Here is a 15,881-nt window from a genome sequence, read left to right on the forward strand (position 1 = left end):
TTGCCCAAGCTGGAGTGCAATGGCACGATCTCGGCTCACTGCAACCTCCACCTCCCGGGTTCAAGCAATTCTCCTGCCTCAGACTCCCGAGTGGCTGGGATTACAGGTACCCATCACCACACCAGGCTAATTTTTTGTATTTTAGTAGACACGGGGTTTCACCATGTTGGCCAGGCTAGTCTCGAACTCCTGACCTCAGGTGATTCACCCACCTTGGCCTCCCAAAGTGCTGGGATTACTATGAGCCACCAGGCCAGGCCACTTATACACTTTTAACAAACTTTGACTTCAAATAGAATTAATGCTACTATCTGCTAGTCAGGACTGGCTACCTAATGTGCTGGGTCCAGTGCAAAATAAAAATGTGGGACTCCTTGTCCAAATGATTACAAATTTCAAGATAACAAGACTAGAATATGAAACCAAGTATGGGGCACTGTCTGCACATGCCCATGAAGCCAGCCCACCTGCCACTGTTACTCAAGGCAGTGAAATTTCCTTTACATAGGAAGTGCTTCTAATTATAAATACTTAATAGATAGTTACGGGGAATTGGTCTTGGAACCTCTGCATTCGGCTCTCGAAAATCAGCCCTCCCATTCATTTTTCCTGTATCAAAAACATTACATATTAAGTATTAGAAACCATCACTAGATAGGTCAAAGTAAATCAAGACGTATGATATAGTAAAACTACTAGTCTATACAGCAACCAATCAACAAATATTTACTAAACACTACTATATCTTAAGTACTTCACATATAAATAGCTAGATGAAAAAATAACAGACTTACTGATTAATTTGGAACTCACTATTCAGGTTAAGTCCCTTAATTGAAAAAGCATAAGCGTTTTATAAGTTAATAATGTTTTTTACTATCTAGATATCAATAAAATAACAGACGTATCTTTTCCTCCTGAAAATGGGTTCTTTCACATAGTATGTTTTGGTTGTTTCTCAAATCTATGCCCAATGATTAGGATAATTCCCCAAAATAGAAGAGAAAAAAATTTCAAGTCATTTGTGAGCTTCCATATTAAAAAATGAAATAATAATGAGAAACATTCAACCTCTCCCACAAATGGGCACTCAAAAATTACGGAATAACAAGGATATCACATCCTTCTCTCTGTGATGTAAAACTAACAGCAAATTCTGTATCTCCAAATTTCCTTCCTCCCCAAGAATATTAAGAAAAAAATGCAAAAATTCCAAGAATATACATTTTTTTTATTTGGTTCGATTTTTAAAACTCATATATTGGGACTTAAATCAACAGATCAAGTAACTGCATTTTACAGAATGTTTACGTCGGATCATGATTATTCTCATTTTAAAAACAACTTGCATGGAAACAGGAATGGCATGCACAATGAGGATAGCAAGTGAGCTCTTCCATAATTCATTTAGTCAATAAGCCATGAGGGCCTACTACATGCCAATCCCTTAAATAGAGAAAAGGAATAAAAAGGGTCAGCTGAATTCATGGATGGATGGAGCCTGCTGAATTAACTACTTTTACCCTACAATCGTATGAGAAAAAATGAAACCCACTTATTTCCCATAACAGCATCCTTCCCAGAAACACCAGGAAGACTATCAGGGCTGATAAGGCCCTTGAGACAATACCATTTTAAGTTCTCAACACAAAAGAAAGCTGGATTAAAGCCTAAGCGGCCTATAACCGCTGATTCCCGCACTCCATCCTCCACTACTGTGTCCGTCTCCCACCTGCTGTTACAGACTGAGCAACAACCCCACACGCATCCGTGACCACGAACTTCCCCGGCTCACACCCCCAGAAGCACTCCGTCGCTTCCTGCGGTCACGGGCACTCAGGAGGCCGAGACCCGAGCGATCTGTCCACCCTCACAGGCAGGAAAATGGCGGAAGGTGCGAAAGTCGTGGATGGCCGCGAAGGTGGTGAGGGGATACGCGGAGAGCAACAACGGGGCTGTCTGGGGCACCTCACCTACCTTCCGACCACAGCAGCAGGCGATGGCAAGGCGAACCCAAGCGATCAGGGACAGAAGGCCCGGAGGGGGGACTCCAGAGGGGGCAAGGAGAGAGAAAAGTGCAAGGTACCGCGGGGAGGGGGAGGGGGCGGACAGCCGCAAGAAGTCACCCATACAGGGGCTCAAAATGACCGCGACCCGGAGGCACAGTCTACTTACGGCAGGAAATGACGTCAGACCTCACTGCGGGGTCTAAGCGCTAGCAGCCAAGGTACAGACGCATGCGTATACTCGTCCCTCCGCCCGTCTCTTTCAGGCCGTGGCGCTCACGAGCCTTATTACGACTGCGCAGGCGACAGCGGTGGACCAAGAACCGCGCCCCGCCAGTTCCCTGGATGGCGGGGAAGGGCGTTGTGGGGAGGCTTCACTTTGGACTGTTGTGACGCACGTCTCTGGTCTTCTCCTGGCAGGCTGGCGGGGACGTTCTGGAACCCCCTGTTGTCCCTTTTTTCACAGCGACTTTATAAATTATCTCTTTTATGAGATAATTTCATTCTTCGAGCCTGGAGGCTACGTAGTAGAAAGTAATTTTTTTATTTTTTATTATCCTTTAAGTTCTAGGGTACATGTGCACAACGTGCAGTTTTGTTACATATGTATACATGTGCCATGTTGGTGTGCTGCACCCGTTAACTGGTCATTTACATTAGGTATATCTCCTAAAGCTATCCCTCCCCCATCCCCCCACCCCACCACAGGCCCTGGTGTGTGATGTTCCCCTTCCTGTGTCCAAGTGTTCTCATTGTTCAGTTCCCACCTATGAGTGACAACATGCGGTGTTTGGTTTTCTGTTCTTGCAACAGTTTGCTGAGAATGATGGTTTCCAGCTTCATCCATGTCCCCACAAAGGACATGAACACATCTTTTTTATGGCTGCATAGTATTCCATAGCATATATGTGCCACATTTTCTTAATCCAGTCTATCATTGATGGACATTTGGGTTGGTTCCAAGTCTTTGCTATTGTGAATAATAATAACACAATAAACATATGTGTGCATGGGTCTTTATAGTAGCATGATTTATAATCCTTTGGGTATATACCCAGTAATGGGATGGCTGGATCAAATGGTATTTCTAGTTCTAGATCCTTGTGGAATTGCCACACTGTCTTCCACAATGGTTGAACTTATTTACACTCCCACCAACAATGTAAAAGTGTTCCTATTTCTCCACATCCTCTCCAGCACCTGTTTCTTGACCCTTTTTTTTTTTTTCTTGAGACAGAGTCTCGCTCTGTCACCCAGCCTGGAGTGCAGTGGCCCCATCTCTGCTCACTTCAAGCTCCGCCTCCAGGGTTTACGCCATTCTCCTGCCTCAGCCTCCCGAGTAGCTGTGACTACGGGCACCCGCCACCTCGCCCGGCTAGTTTTTCGTATTTTTTAGTAGAGACGGGGTTTCACCATGTTAGCCAGGATGATTTCGATCTCCTGACCTCGTGATCCGCCCATCTGAGCCTCCCAAAGTGCTGGGATTACAGGCTTGAGCCACCGCACCGGGCCTCCTGACCTTTTAATGATCACCATTCTAACTGGTGTGAGATGGTATCTCGTGGTTTTGATTTGCATTTCTCTGATGGCCAGTGATGATGAGCATTTTTTCATGTGTCTGTTGGCTGCATAAATGTCTTCTTTTGAGAAATGTCTGTTCATATCATTTGCCCACTTTTTGATGGGGTTGATTTTTTCTTGTAAATTTGTTTAAGTTCTTTGTAGATTCTGGATATTAGCCCTTTGTCAGATGAGTAGATTGCAAAAATTTTCTCCCATTCTGCAGATTGCCTGTTCACTCTGATGGTAGTTTCTTTTGCTATGCATAAGCTCTTTAGTTTAATTAGATACCATTTGTCAATGTTGGCTTTTGTTGCCATTGCTTTTGGTGTTTTAGTCATGAAGTCCTTGCCTGTGCCTATGTCCTGAATGGTATTGCCTAGGTTTTCTTGTAGGGTTTTTATGGTTTTAGGTCTAACATTTAAGTCTTTAATCTATCTTGAGTTAATTTTTGTATAAGATGTAAGGAAGGAATCCAGTTTCAGCTTTCTACATATGGCTAGCCAGTTTTCCCAGCACCATTTATTAAATAGGGAATCCTTTCCCCATTTCTTGTTTTTGTCAGGTTTGTCAAAGATCAGATGGTTGTAGATGTGTGATATTATTTCTGAGGCCTCTGTTCTGTTCCATTGGTCTATATCTCTGTTTTGGTACCAGTACCATGCTGTTTTGGTTACTGTAGCCTTGTAGTGTAGTTTAAAGTCAGGTAGCGTGATGCCAAAATCTCCTTAAAGCTGATAAGCAACTTCAGCAAAGTCTCAGGATACAAAATCAATGTGCAAAAATCACAAGCATTCCTATACACCATTAACAGACAGAGAGCCAAATCATGAGTGAACTCCCATTCACAATTGCTTCAAAGAGAATTAAATACCTAGGAATACAGCTTACAAGGGATGTGAAGGGCCTCTTCAAGGAGAATCAAACCACTGCTCAACAAAATAAAAGAGGACACAAACAAAGGAAGAACATTCCATGCTCATGGATAGGAAGAATCAATATCGTGAAAATGGCCATACTGCCCAAGGTAATTTATAGATTCAATGCCATCCCCATCAAGCTACCAATGACTTTCTTCACATAATTGGAAAAAACTACTTTAAAGTTCATATGGAACCAAAAAACAGCCCGCATTGCCAAGACAATCCTAAGCCAAAAGAACAAAGCTGTAGAAAGTAATGTTTAAGCATGCGTACCTGGTTATCTGTCACACCTTCTTGAGCCAAGTTTCCAACGAGTTCTACAACCTCTGGCAGGGTACCGTGATCTCTCTGAGCCTATGGTTTTTCTCACCTGAAAAGTGGAATTATGTATAGGGTTGTTAGAATTAAAACAACACATCTAAAAATGGTCTTACGTGCTCTACCAATGTCTATTAATGTGGGGTTCATGACTTCTGCTCATCAGACATGGTGCTGCCACACCCAGCCAATCACTGTTTACTCATTTTCATACATTCCTTCCTTAAGTATTTATTAGTGCCAGGTACTGGAAGTTATTAGTGACTAAACAGTGGGCAATCCCAGCCCTACTCATTTTATTAACCCCTCAAACCTCTCAGGTTTCTCATCTCTTTCTGAGCCTCTTTGCCATTTTATCATTTAACATTTACTCTCCTGAAGACATATTTAAGAGAGACAGTCATGTAAAATTAATCCAACCCTGTGTTTCCTTCCTTGGAGTCTCTTGATAGCTCCAGTCATGCACTGAATATAAGGCCCATCATGGTCTGGCCACTGTGCCTTTTGAGCGTCACTTTCTTTTATTGCAGTGTTCACTAACAAGAAACAGCCTGGAGGTCTTTGCCCTCAGTGTTCTCTGTGCACTGTTGCCCCAGCACAACTCTACTCCCTGCTTTGTCAATTCTATTGCTATTTCAAAATTCTGCTTTTGCATCACCACCTTTGTGATGCCTTCCCTGAAACACACCCCAAAGAATTAATCACTCTTCCTTCTTAGTCCTTAGCTTGTCCATATTGCTGTCACTGCAGTGTACTTTTGCACTATATAGTGATCTTTTTTATGTATGTCTGTCTCTGTTACAGAGCTCCTTTAGGGCAGAGACCTTGGCTTGTAAGTCTTTGTAGAACCAAATAAATCCCTGAGATAATCAGTATTAGTAACTAATACTCATTTTGTTCCTGGGACATGCTAAGTTCCTTCCAGGCCCAGGGCCTTTGCAATTGCTGTTCCCTCTTCTAGAACACTGTTCTTCCAGATGTTCAACATGGCTTCTTGCCTCAGACTTCAATTGATGTCACCACATCAGAGAGGCATTCCTTGACCACCCAATTAACATGGCACCCCAGTCACTCTCCATGTTACCTTGCTTATTGTTTTCATAGTATTTTTTATGATCTAAAACAATGATTTGTTTGTGTAGTGTCTCTCTCTCTTCACTAAAAAGGTCTATGACAGTAGGAGTCGCATTTGCCTAGCAAAATTATTGGCACATGATCATATGAAGTCAACAAGTACTTCTTAAATGAATTTGTTGAACACATTTTTATAAGAGAAGAAACAAAAATAAGAAAATTAAAAGACATTCTGGGTGGTGAGCTTTATGTTAAAGCAAAGTCTTTTTTTTTTTGGACAGGTCCTTGGTCTATTGCCCAGACCATACAGTGGTGCCATCTCTGCTCATTGCAACCTTCGCCTCCTGGATTCAAGCAATTCTTGTGCCTCAGCCTCCCGAGTAGCTGGGACCACAGGTGTACACCACCACACCCAGCTAATTTTTTTATTTGTAGAAGAGACAGAGTTTCACCACTTTACCAGGCTGGTCTCCAATTCCTGGCCTCAAGTGATCTGCCCACTTTGGCCTCCCAAAGTGCTGGGGTTATAGGCATGACCCACTGCACCCAACCTTAAAGCAAAGTCTTTTTCTTTGCTTCCTGACTAGATTCCAGAATCCAGTTTTATCATATTCTTTATACTTAACTGAGCCAGGCCTAACACATAGCACATGGTAGATTGATAAGTCTATTTTCTGCTGCCCCCTAATTTCTCAGCAATTAATCAATAAGTTGGGTTTCTGTTGATAATAGGGTATGAGCTCTTTCTGCGGGAACAAATAGGATTCTAAAACATTCAAGTAAACTGTCATTTTGCATTTGTGCTGGCATTTAGAGGTTATTGAGTCCTTCGGTAATTTGGATAATGCAACAATCAGAGAATTCAAATATAAATTGGGCAAGATCCAAAGACTTACTGGAAGTTGATACATATTTGCTAGAGATGGGCTGTAGGATTTATTAGCCACCTCAAACTAATGTGTTCTAATCTGGAATGGTGAGATCACCAGAAATCAATCTACCTGGATTAAATTAAATCAACACAATTCATGATACCTCCCTTGAATTAAGATCTAATGAAATGTACCGTAAGAAATTTCCACTTATTAGACATCACTTTTTAAAAATTAATTATAAAAGGATAATTTATACTCATTAAATTATACAAACGAAATCATGTAGTGAATTTCTACTTGATTTCAGTGTCAATAAAAAATTTCTTTTCAAATGAACTCTTGAACTTCCATAACTGATAACTATTCAGTGATTATTCAAGCAATCATTATTCAATAAATTATTATTCAGTATATTTCTATGTTCCATTAGAGCAGAGAATGTGTTTTATTAGTTCACCAGACTATCTAGTTTAACACATATTTATTGTTCAAAATGTAGCGTCATAGAAGCCAAAGGAAAAGAATCTTATAAGAAGGAAGAAATGGTCAATTATATCAAATGCTGGTAAGGATGGAGAGCTATCCATTACATGCAGTAATAACAAGGTTATTTATAACTTTTGCAAGTGTAGTTTTATTAAAATCTGGATTACAATGGGTTGAGAAAAGAGTGATTGGAGATAATGTGAGGAAAAGTGTACATTACTCTTTCTAGAAGTTTAGCTGTTTGGAGAAAGCAAGACAGAGTGGTAGCTGGAGGAAAAAATAAAAATGGATGAAGGTTATTTTTTGTTTTGGGGTTTTTGCTTTTATGATTTTTAATTGACATAATAATTGTACATATTTATGGGGTACAGTGTGATATTTTGAAATACGTATACAATTTTATACATTGTATAAAATACATATACATTTAAACATTATAATTTATAATGTATAAATTATACATTTATACATTATACATTTAAACATTACCTCAATAGTTTTTGTTTTTTAATTCCATAGACTTTTAATTGTAATTCACAAAGGGAAAGAACCAGTAAAGAGAAGAGTTGAAAATATAGGAGAGAGGCCAAGCATGGTAGCTCATGCCTGTAATCCCAGCACTTTGGGAGGCCGAGATGTCAGGAGTTCAAGACCAGCCTGGCCAACATGGTGAAACCCCGTCTCTACCTAAAAGTACAAAAATTAGCCAGGTGTGGTGGTGCATGTCTGTAATTGCAGCTACAGAGAGGCTGAGGCAGAAAAATTGCTTGAACCCAGGAGGTGGAGGTTACAGTGAGCCAAGATTGCACTACTTCACTCCAGCCTGGGCAACAGAGTAAGGCTCTTGTAAGAAGGAAAAAGAGAAAGAGAGAAGGGAGGGAGGGGGGGAGAGGAGAGAGAGAGAAAAGAGAAAGAAAGAAAGAAAGAGAGAGAGAGAGGGAGGGAGGGAGGGAGGGAGGGAGGGAAAAGAAGAAAAAAGAAAAGAAAAGAAAAGAAAAGAAAGAGAGAGGAAGGAAGGAAGGAAGAAGGAAGGAATGAAGGAAGGAAGGAAGGAAGAAGGAAGGAATGAAGGAAGGAAGGAAAGAAAAAGACAGAGAGAAAGGGAGGGAGGGAAGGAAGGAAGGAAAGGAGGAAGGGAGGAAGGAAGGAAAAGAAAGATAAAATACAAGAGCGATAAGGGATAATTAACAGCATAGGGCGAATTTCTTAACTAATATTCCCAAGGATGTGTTATAGGTATGCCACAAGCTATTGATCCACTCATTCAGCCTTTGCAGAAGTCTGTGGGCAGAGACCTTGGGCCAGTTTCCTGCATTATAAGCAACCTTCTTTGGGGGTCCTCTGAGGTGAGTTAGAGGAAAACAAAGTCTAATGGCATTCCTATGTACCCCACAAGTGATGAGAATGATAAGCAAAATTCAGCTCTTCTTTCTCCATACTAAATCTCAGAAAAATCAGCCAAAGGGCACGTTGCTGCCCAGCATGGGCAAGGGGTCTATGGGGCTGCTGGAGATATTCATGTGTCAGATACCCTGGATGCATGCCCTAGATACCCTGGATGCATACCCTAGATACCCTGGATGCATACCCTAGATACCCTGGATGCATGGGATGGCGGGCATCCCAAGGTGCAGCTAGTAGAGTGAGGGCACAAGGAGTCAGGATAGGGTCCCCAGGCAGGTGCAGCTCCAGGGAGTAACCCCAAGGAGCAACCCCATATCTCAGTCTTCATATTAATTGGGCATGTCTGGACTTTTCGGTTTGAAATGTCGTTTTTGTGGTGTCCACCTAGCTGCAGGGGATCTCATAATGCAAATTACAGTTCTATCATTATTTTGACTTTCTTGAAATTAAAAACTCCAGCCAGGCATGGTGGCTCATACCTGTAAGTCCCAGTACTTTGGGAGGCCAAGATGGGCTGATCATTTGAGCCCAGGAGTTCCAGACCCACCTGGGCAACATTGTGAAACCCTGTCTCTACTAAAAATACAAAAATTAACCAGATGCAGTGGTGCAAGCCTGTAATCCCAGCTACTCGGGAGGCTGAGGTGGGAGGACCGCTTCAGCCCAGGAGATCAAGGCTGCAGTGCGCTATGATTGCGCCACTGCACTCCAGCCTGAGCAACAGAGCAAGACTCTGTCTAAAACAAAAAGTTCATTTGAATTCAAAATTCACCTGAATTGTCATTCATGACATTTCTGTTACATTTCTTAATGAAAGAAAAGAGGCCAGTGCAGTGAGCGGTTCACACCTGGCCAAGGCAGGAGGATCGCTTGAGACCAGGAGTTTGAGACCAGCCTGGGCAACAAAACAAAACCCTATCTCTAAAATAATAATAATAATAAGCTGTGTGTGGTAGTGCATGCCTGTAGTCCTAGCTACCCAGGAGGTGGAGTCGACAGGATCACTTGAGCCCAGGAGTTCAAGGTTGCACTGAGCTATGATTATGCCCGTGCACTCTAGCCTGAGCAACAGAATGAGATCCCATCTCAAAAAAAGAAAAAGAAAAAAAAAAAAAAAACCAAACAATTTTAGAGTCTTTGATGTAATTTCAATTGTAAATACTGAATGGTTATAGCATTCCAAATTTCTTGTTAATGGAAACTATTAAAAATTCAGGCCAGGCGCAGTGGCTCACACCTGTAATCCCAGCACCTTGGAAGGCCAAGTCAGGTGGATCACCCTGAGCTTAGGAGTTCGAGGCTAGTGTGGGCAACATAGCAAAACCCCATCTCTACAAAAAATACAAAAAATTAGCCGGGCATGATGGTGCTCATCTGTAGTCCCAGCTACTCAGGAGGCTGAGGTTGGAGAATCACTTGAGCCTGGGAGACAGAGGTTGCAGTAAGCCAAGATCGTGCCACTACACTCCAGCCTGGGCAAAACAGTGAGGCCCTGTCTTAAAAACAAAACAAAAATTCAAAGAAATCCAGGTGTAGTGGCTCACTCCTGTAATCTGAATACTTTGGGAAGCCAGAGCAGATCACATGAGGCCAGGAGTTTGATACCAGCCTGAGCAACATAGCAAGACTCCATCTCTACAAAAAAAAAAAAAAAAAGTCAGGCATTGTGGCACCCCTGCAGTCATAGATAATCGAGAGCATGAAGCAGGAGCATCACTTATGCCCAGGGATTTAAGGTTCCAGTGAGCTATGATAATGCCACTGCACTCCAGCCTTGGCAACAGAACAAGACCTTCTCTAAAAAAAATTAAAAATAAATAAAAAGAAAAGAAAATTCAAAGAGATCGTCATTTAAAAAAGGAAATCTGTATAGCCATTTCAAATTGTTTTAAGTATGATAATATGTCTTTTTTAAAAATTTTACTTTAAGTTCTGAGGTACATGTGGAGAACGTGCAGGTTTGTTACATAGGCATACAGGTGCCATGGTGGCTTGCTGCACCTATCAACCTGCCATCTAGGTTTTAAGCCCCGCATGCATTAGGTATTTGCCCTAATGCTCTCCCTCCCTTTCCTCCCTACCCTCCAACAGGTCCTGGTGTGTGATGTTTCCCTCCCTGTGTCCATGTGTTCTCACTGTTCAACTCCCACTTATGAGTAAGAACATGTGGTGTTTGGTTTTCTGGTCCTGTGTTAGTTTGCTGAGAATGATGGTTTCCAGCTTCAACCATGTACCTGCAAAGGACATGAACTCATTCTTTTTATGGCTCCATAGTATTGCATGGTATATATGTGCCACATTTTCTTTATCCAGTCTATCATTGATGGACATTTGGGTTGGTTCCATGACTTGGCTATTGTAAACAGTGCTGCAATAAACATACATGTGCATGTGTCTTCATAGTAAAATGATTTATAGTCCTATGGGTATATACCCAATAATGGGATTGCTGGGTCAAATGATATTTCTGGTTCTAGATCCTTGAGGAATTGCCACACTGTCTTCCACAATGGTTGAACTAATTTACAATCCCACCAATAGCGTAAAAGCGTTCTGATTTCTCCACAGCCTCACCAGCATCTGTTGTTTCCTGACTTTTTAATAATCGCCATTCTGACTGGTGTAAGATGGTATCGCATTGTGGTTTTGATTTGCATTTCCCTAATGACCAGTGATAATGAGCTTTTTTTTTTTTATGTGTATTGGCCACATAAATGTCTTCTTTTGAGACGTGTCTGTTCATATCCTTTGCCCACTTTTTGATGGGGTTGTTTTTTCTTGTAAATTTGTTTAAGTTCCTTATAGATTCAGGATATTAGATGTTTGTCAGATGGGTAGCTTGCAAAAAATTTCTCCCATTCTGTAGGTTGCCTGTTCACTCTGATGATAGTTTTCTTTGCTGTGCAGAAGCTCTTTAGTTTAACTAGATCCCATTTGTCAATTTTGGCTTTTGTTGCAATTACTTTTGGTGTCTTAGTCATGAAGTCTTTGCCCATGCCTGTGTCCTGAATGATACTGCCTAGGTTTTCTTCTAAGGTTTTTATGATTTTGTGTTTTACATTTAAGTCTTTAATGCATCTTGAGTTAATTTTTATATAAGGTGTAAGGAAGTGGTCCAGTTTCTGTTTTCTGCATATGGCTAAGCCAGTTTTCCCAGCACCATTTATTAAATAGGGAATCCTTTCCCCATTGTTTGTTTTTGTCAGGTTTGTTGAAGATCAGATGGTTGTGATGCATGGTGTTATTTCTGAGGTCTCTGTTCTGTTCCATTGGTCTATACATCTGTTTTGGTACAAGTACCATGCTGTTTTGGTTACTGTATCCTTGTAGTATAGTTTGGAGTCAGGTAGCATGATGCCTCCAGCTTTGTTCTTTTTGCTTAGGATTGTCCTGGCTATATGGGCTCTTTCTTGATTCCATATGAAATTTAAAGTAGTTTTTTCTATTTCTGTGAAGAAAGTCACTGGTAGCTTGATGGGAACAATATTGAATCTATAAATTACCTTGAGCAGTGGGGCCATTATCACAATATTGATTCTTCCTATCCAAGAGCATTGAATGTTTTTCCATTTGTTTGTGTCCTCTCTTATTTCCTTGAGCAGTGGTTCATAGTTCTCCTTGAAGAGGTCCTTCACATCCCTTGTAAGTTGTATTCCTAGGTATTTTATTCTCTTTGTAGCAATTGTGAATGGGAGTTCACTCATGATTTAGCTCTCTGCTTATCTATTGTTGGTGTATAGGGATGCTTATGATTTTTGCACATTGATTTTGTATCCTGAGACTATACTGAAGTTGCTTATCAGTTTAAGAAGTTTTTGGGCTGAGACATGGAGTTTCTCAATATACAACTATGTCATCTGCAAACAGAGACAATTTGACTTCCTCTCTTCCTATTTGAATAACTTTATTTCTTTATCTTGCCTGATTGCCCTGGCCAGAACTTCCAATACTATATTAAATAGGAGTGATGAGAGAGGATATCCTTGTGTTGGTTTTCAAAGGAAATGCTTCCAGCTTTTGCCCATTCGGTATGATATTGGCTATGGGATTGTCATAAATAGCTCTTATTATTTTGAGATATGTTCCATCAACACCTAGTTTATTGAGAGTTTTTAACATGAAGAGATGTTGAATTTTATCGAAGGCCTTTTCTGCATCCATTGAGATAATCATGTGGTTTTTGTAATTGGTTCTGTTTATGTGATGGATTACATTTATCGATTTGTGTATGTTGAACTAGCCTTGCACCCCAGGCATAAAGCTGACTCAATCATGGCCGATAAGATTTTTAACGTGCTGCTCAATTTGGTTTGCCAGTATTTTATTGAGGATTTTTGCATCAATATTCATCAGGGATATTGGCCAGAAATTTTCTTTTTTTTGTTGTGTCTCTGCAGGTTTTCATATCAGGATGATGCTGGCCTCATAAAATGAGTTAGGGAGGAGTCCCTCTTTTTCTATTGTTTGGAATAGTTTCAGAACGAATGGTACCAACTCCTCCTTGTACCTCTGGTAGAATTCGGCTGTGAATTCATCTGGTCCTGGACTTTTTTTGGTTGGTAGGCTATTAATTACTGCCTCAATTTCAGAGCCTGCTATTGGTCTATTCAAAGAGTCTACTTCTTCCTGGGTTAGTCTTGAGAGTGTGTATGTGTCCAGGAATGTATCCATTTCTTCTAGATTTTCTAGGTTTATTTGCATAGCGGTGTTTATAGTATTCTCTAATGGTAGTTTGTATTTCTGTGGGATCAGTGGTGATATCACCTTTATCATTTATATTGTGTCCGTTTGATTCTTCTCTCTTTTCTTTATTAGTCTAGCTAGTAGTCCATCTGTTTTGTTAATCTTTTCAAAAAACCAGCTCCTGGATTCATTGAATTTTTGAAGGGTTTTTCATGTCTCTATCTCCTTCAGTTCTGCTCTGATCTTAGTTATTTCTTGTTTTCTGCTAGCTTTTGAATTTGTTTCCTCTTACTTCTTTAGTTCTTTTAATTGTGATGTTAGGGTATTGGTTTTAGATCTTTCCAGCTTTCTGTTGTGGGCATTTAGTGCTATAAATTTCCCTCTTAACACTGCTTTAGCTGTGTCCCAGAGATTCTGCTATGTTGTTTCTTTGTCCTCATTGGTTTCAGAGAACTTATTTATTTCTGCCTTAATTTTGTTGTTTACTCAGTAGTCATTCAGGAGCAAGTTGTTCAATTTCCATGTAGTCGTGCGGATTTGAGTGAGTTTCTTAATCCGGAGTTCTAATTTGATTGCACTGTTGTCTGAGAGACTGTTTGTTATGATTTCCATTCCTTTGCATTTGCTGAGGAGTGTTTTACTTCCAATTATGTGATTGATTTTAGAATACATGCTATGTGGTGCTGAGAAGAATGTATATTCTGCTGATTTGGGGTGGAGAGTTCTGCAGATGTCTGTTAGGTTCGCTTGGTCCAGAGCTGAATTCAAGTCCTGAATATTCAAGTCCTTGTTAATTTTCTGTCTCATTGATCTGTCTAATATTGACAGTGGAGTGTTAAAGTCTCCCATTATTATTGTGTGGGAATCTAAGTCTATTTGTAGGCCTCTAAGAACTTGTTTTATGAATCTGGGTGCTCCTGTATTGGGTGCATATATATTTAGGATACTTAGCTCTTCTTGATGCATTGATCTCTTTATCATAGTATAATGCCCTTCTTTGTCTTTTTTGATCTTTGTTGGTTTAAAGTCTGTTTATCAGAGACTAGGATTGCAAGCCCTCCTTTTTTTTTTTTTTTTTTTTTTTTTTTTTTTTTTTTTTGCTTGGTAGATCTTCCTCCATCCCTTTATTTTGAGCCCATGTGTGTCTTTGCATGTGAGATAGGTCTCCTGAATACAGCACACTGAGGGATCTTGACTCTTCATCCAATTTGCCAGTCTGTGTCTTTTAATTGGGGCATTTATCCCATTTACATTTAAGGCTAACATTGTTATATGTGAATTTGATCCTGCCATCATGTTAGCTGGCTATTTTGCATATTAGTTGATGCAGTTTCTTCATAGTGTCATTGGTCTTTATATTTTGGGTTGTTTTTGCAGTCGCTGGTACCAGTTTTTTCTTTCCATATTTAGTGCTTCCTTCAGGAGCTCTTGTAAGGCAGACCTGGTGGTGACAAAATCCCTCAGTATTTGCTTGTCTGTATAGGATTGTATTACTCCTTTGCTTATGAAGCTTAGTTTGGCTAGATATTAAGGATGCTGAATGTTGGCCCCTACTCTCTTCTGGCTTGTAGGGTTTCTGCAGAGAGATTCACTATTAGTCTGATGGGCTTCCCTTTGTAGGTGACCTGACCTTTCTCTCTTGCTGCCCTTAACATTTTTTTCCTTCATTTCCACCTTGGAGAATCTGACCATTATGTGTCTTGGGGTTGCTCTTCTTTAGGAATGTCTTAGTGGTGTTCTCTGTATTTCCTGAATTTGAATGTTGGCCTGTCTTGCTAGGTTGGAGAAGTCTCCTGGATAATATCTTGAAGTGTGTTTTTCAACTTGGTTCCATTCTCCCCATCACTTTCAGGTACACCAATCAATTGTAGGTTTGGTCTTTTCACATATTCCCATATTTATTGAAGGTTTTTTTCATTCCTTTTCATTCTTTTTTCTCTAATCTTGTCTTCATGCCTTATTTCATTAAGTTGACCTTTAATCTCTGATATCCTTTCTTCCTCTTGATCAATTCAGCTATTGATACTTGTATATGCTTCATGAAGTTCTCCTCCTGTGTTTTTCAGCTCCATAAGGTCAGTTATGTTCCTCTCTAAACTGGTTTTTCTAGTTAGCAGTTCCTATAACCTTTTATCAAGGTTCTTAGCTTCCTTGCATTGGGCTGGAACATGCTCCTTTAGTTCAGAGGAGTTTGTTATTACCCACCTTCTGAAGCCCACTTCTGTCAATTAATCAAACTCATTCTCTGTCCAGTTTTGTGCCCTTGCTGGAGAGGAGTTAAGATCATTTGGAGGACAATAGGCATTCTGGTTTTTGGATTTTTCCGCATTTTTGCACTGTTTTTTCCTCATCTTCATGGATTTATCTACCTGATCTTTGAGGCTGATGACCTCTGGATGGGGTCTTTATGTGGGGATCCTTTATGCTGATATTGATGTCAGTTTTCCTTCTAGCAGTCAGGCCCCTCTTCTGCAGGTCTGCTGCAGTTTGCTGGAGATCCACTCCAGACCCTGTTCACCTGCATATCACCAGGGGAGGCTGCAGAACAACAA

General features: G+C 40.5%; 1 protein-coding gene across 7 annotated transcripts in view; it reads right to left on the bottom strand.

Annotated features, from left to right (window-relative positions):
• LOC105464784 (OCIA domain containing 1) overlaps positions 1 to 15,881 on the bottom strand; it is a 57,757-nt gene that overhangs the window by 27,977 nt on the left and 13,899 nt on the right. For 3 of the 7 annotated variants that reach the window (XM_011712837.3, XM_011712832.3, XM_011712839.2), the window contains exons 1-2: positions 1,978 to 2,169; positions 547 to 609 (exon numbers count right to left, since the gene is read on the bottom strand). In XM_011712837.3, the coding sequence (XP_011711139.1) occupies positions 547 to 604 (58 nt within the window). In that variant the 5' untranslated portion in view covers positions 605 to 609; positions 1,978 to 2,169. The other 4 variants (XM_011712833.3, XM_011712834.3, XM_011712836.3 and 1 more) reach the window with 3 other exon arrangements.

This window comes from Macaca nemestrina, chromosome 3, assembly GCF_043159975.1.
Source record: "Macaca nemestrina isolate mMacNem1 chromosome 3, mMacNem.hap1, whole genome shotgun sequence".
NCBI classification, from domain to species: Eukaryota; Metazoa; Chordata; class Mammalia; order Primates; family Cercopithecidae; genus Macaca; species Macaca nemestrina.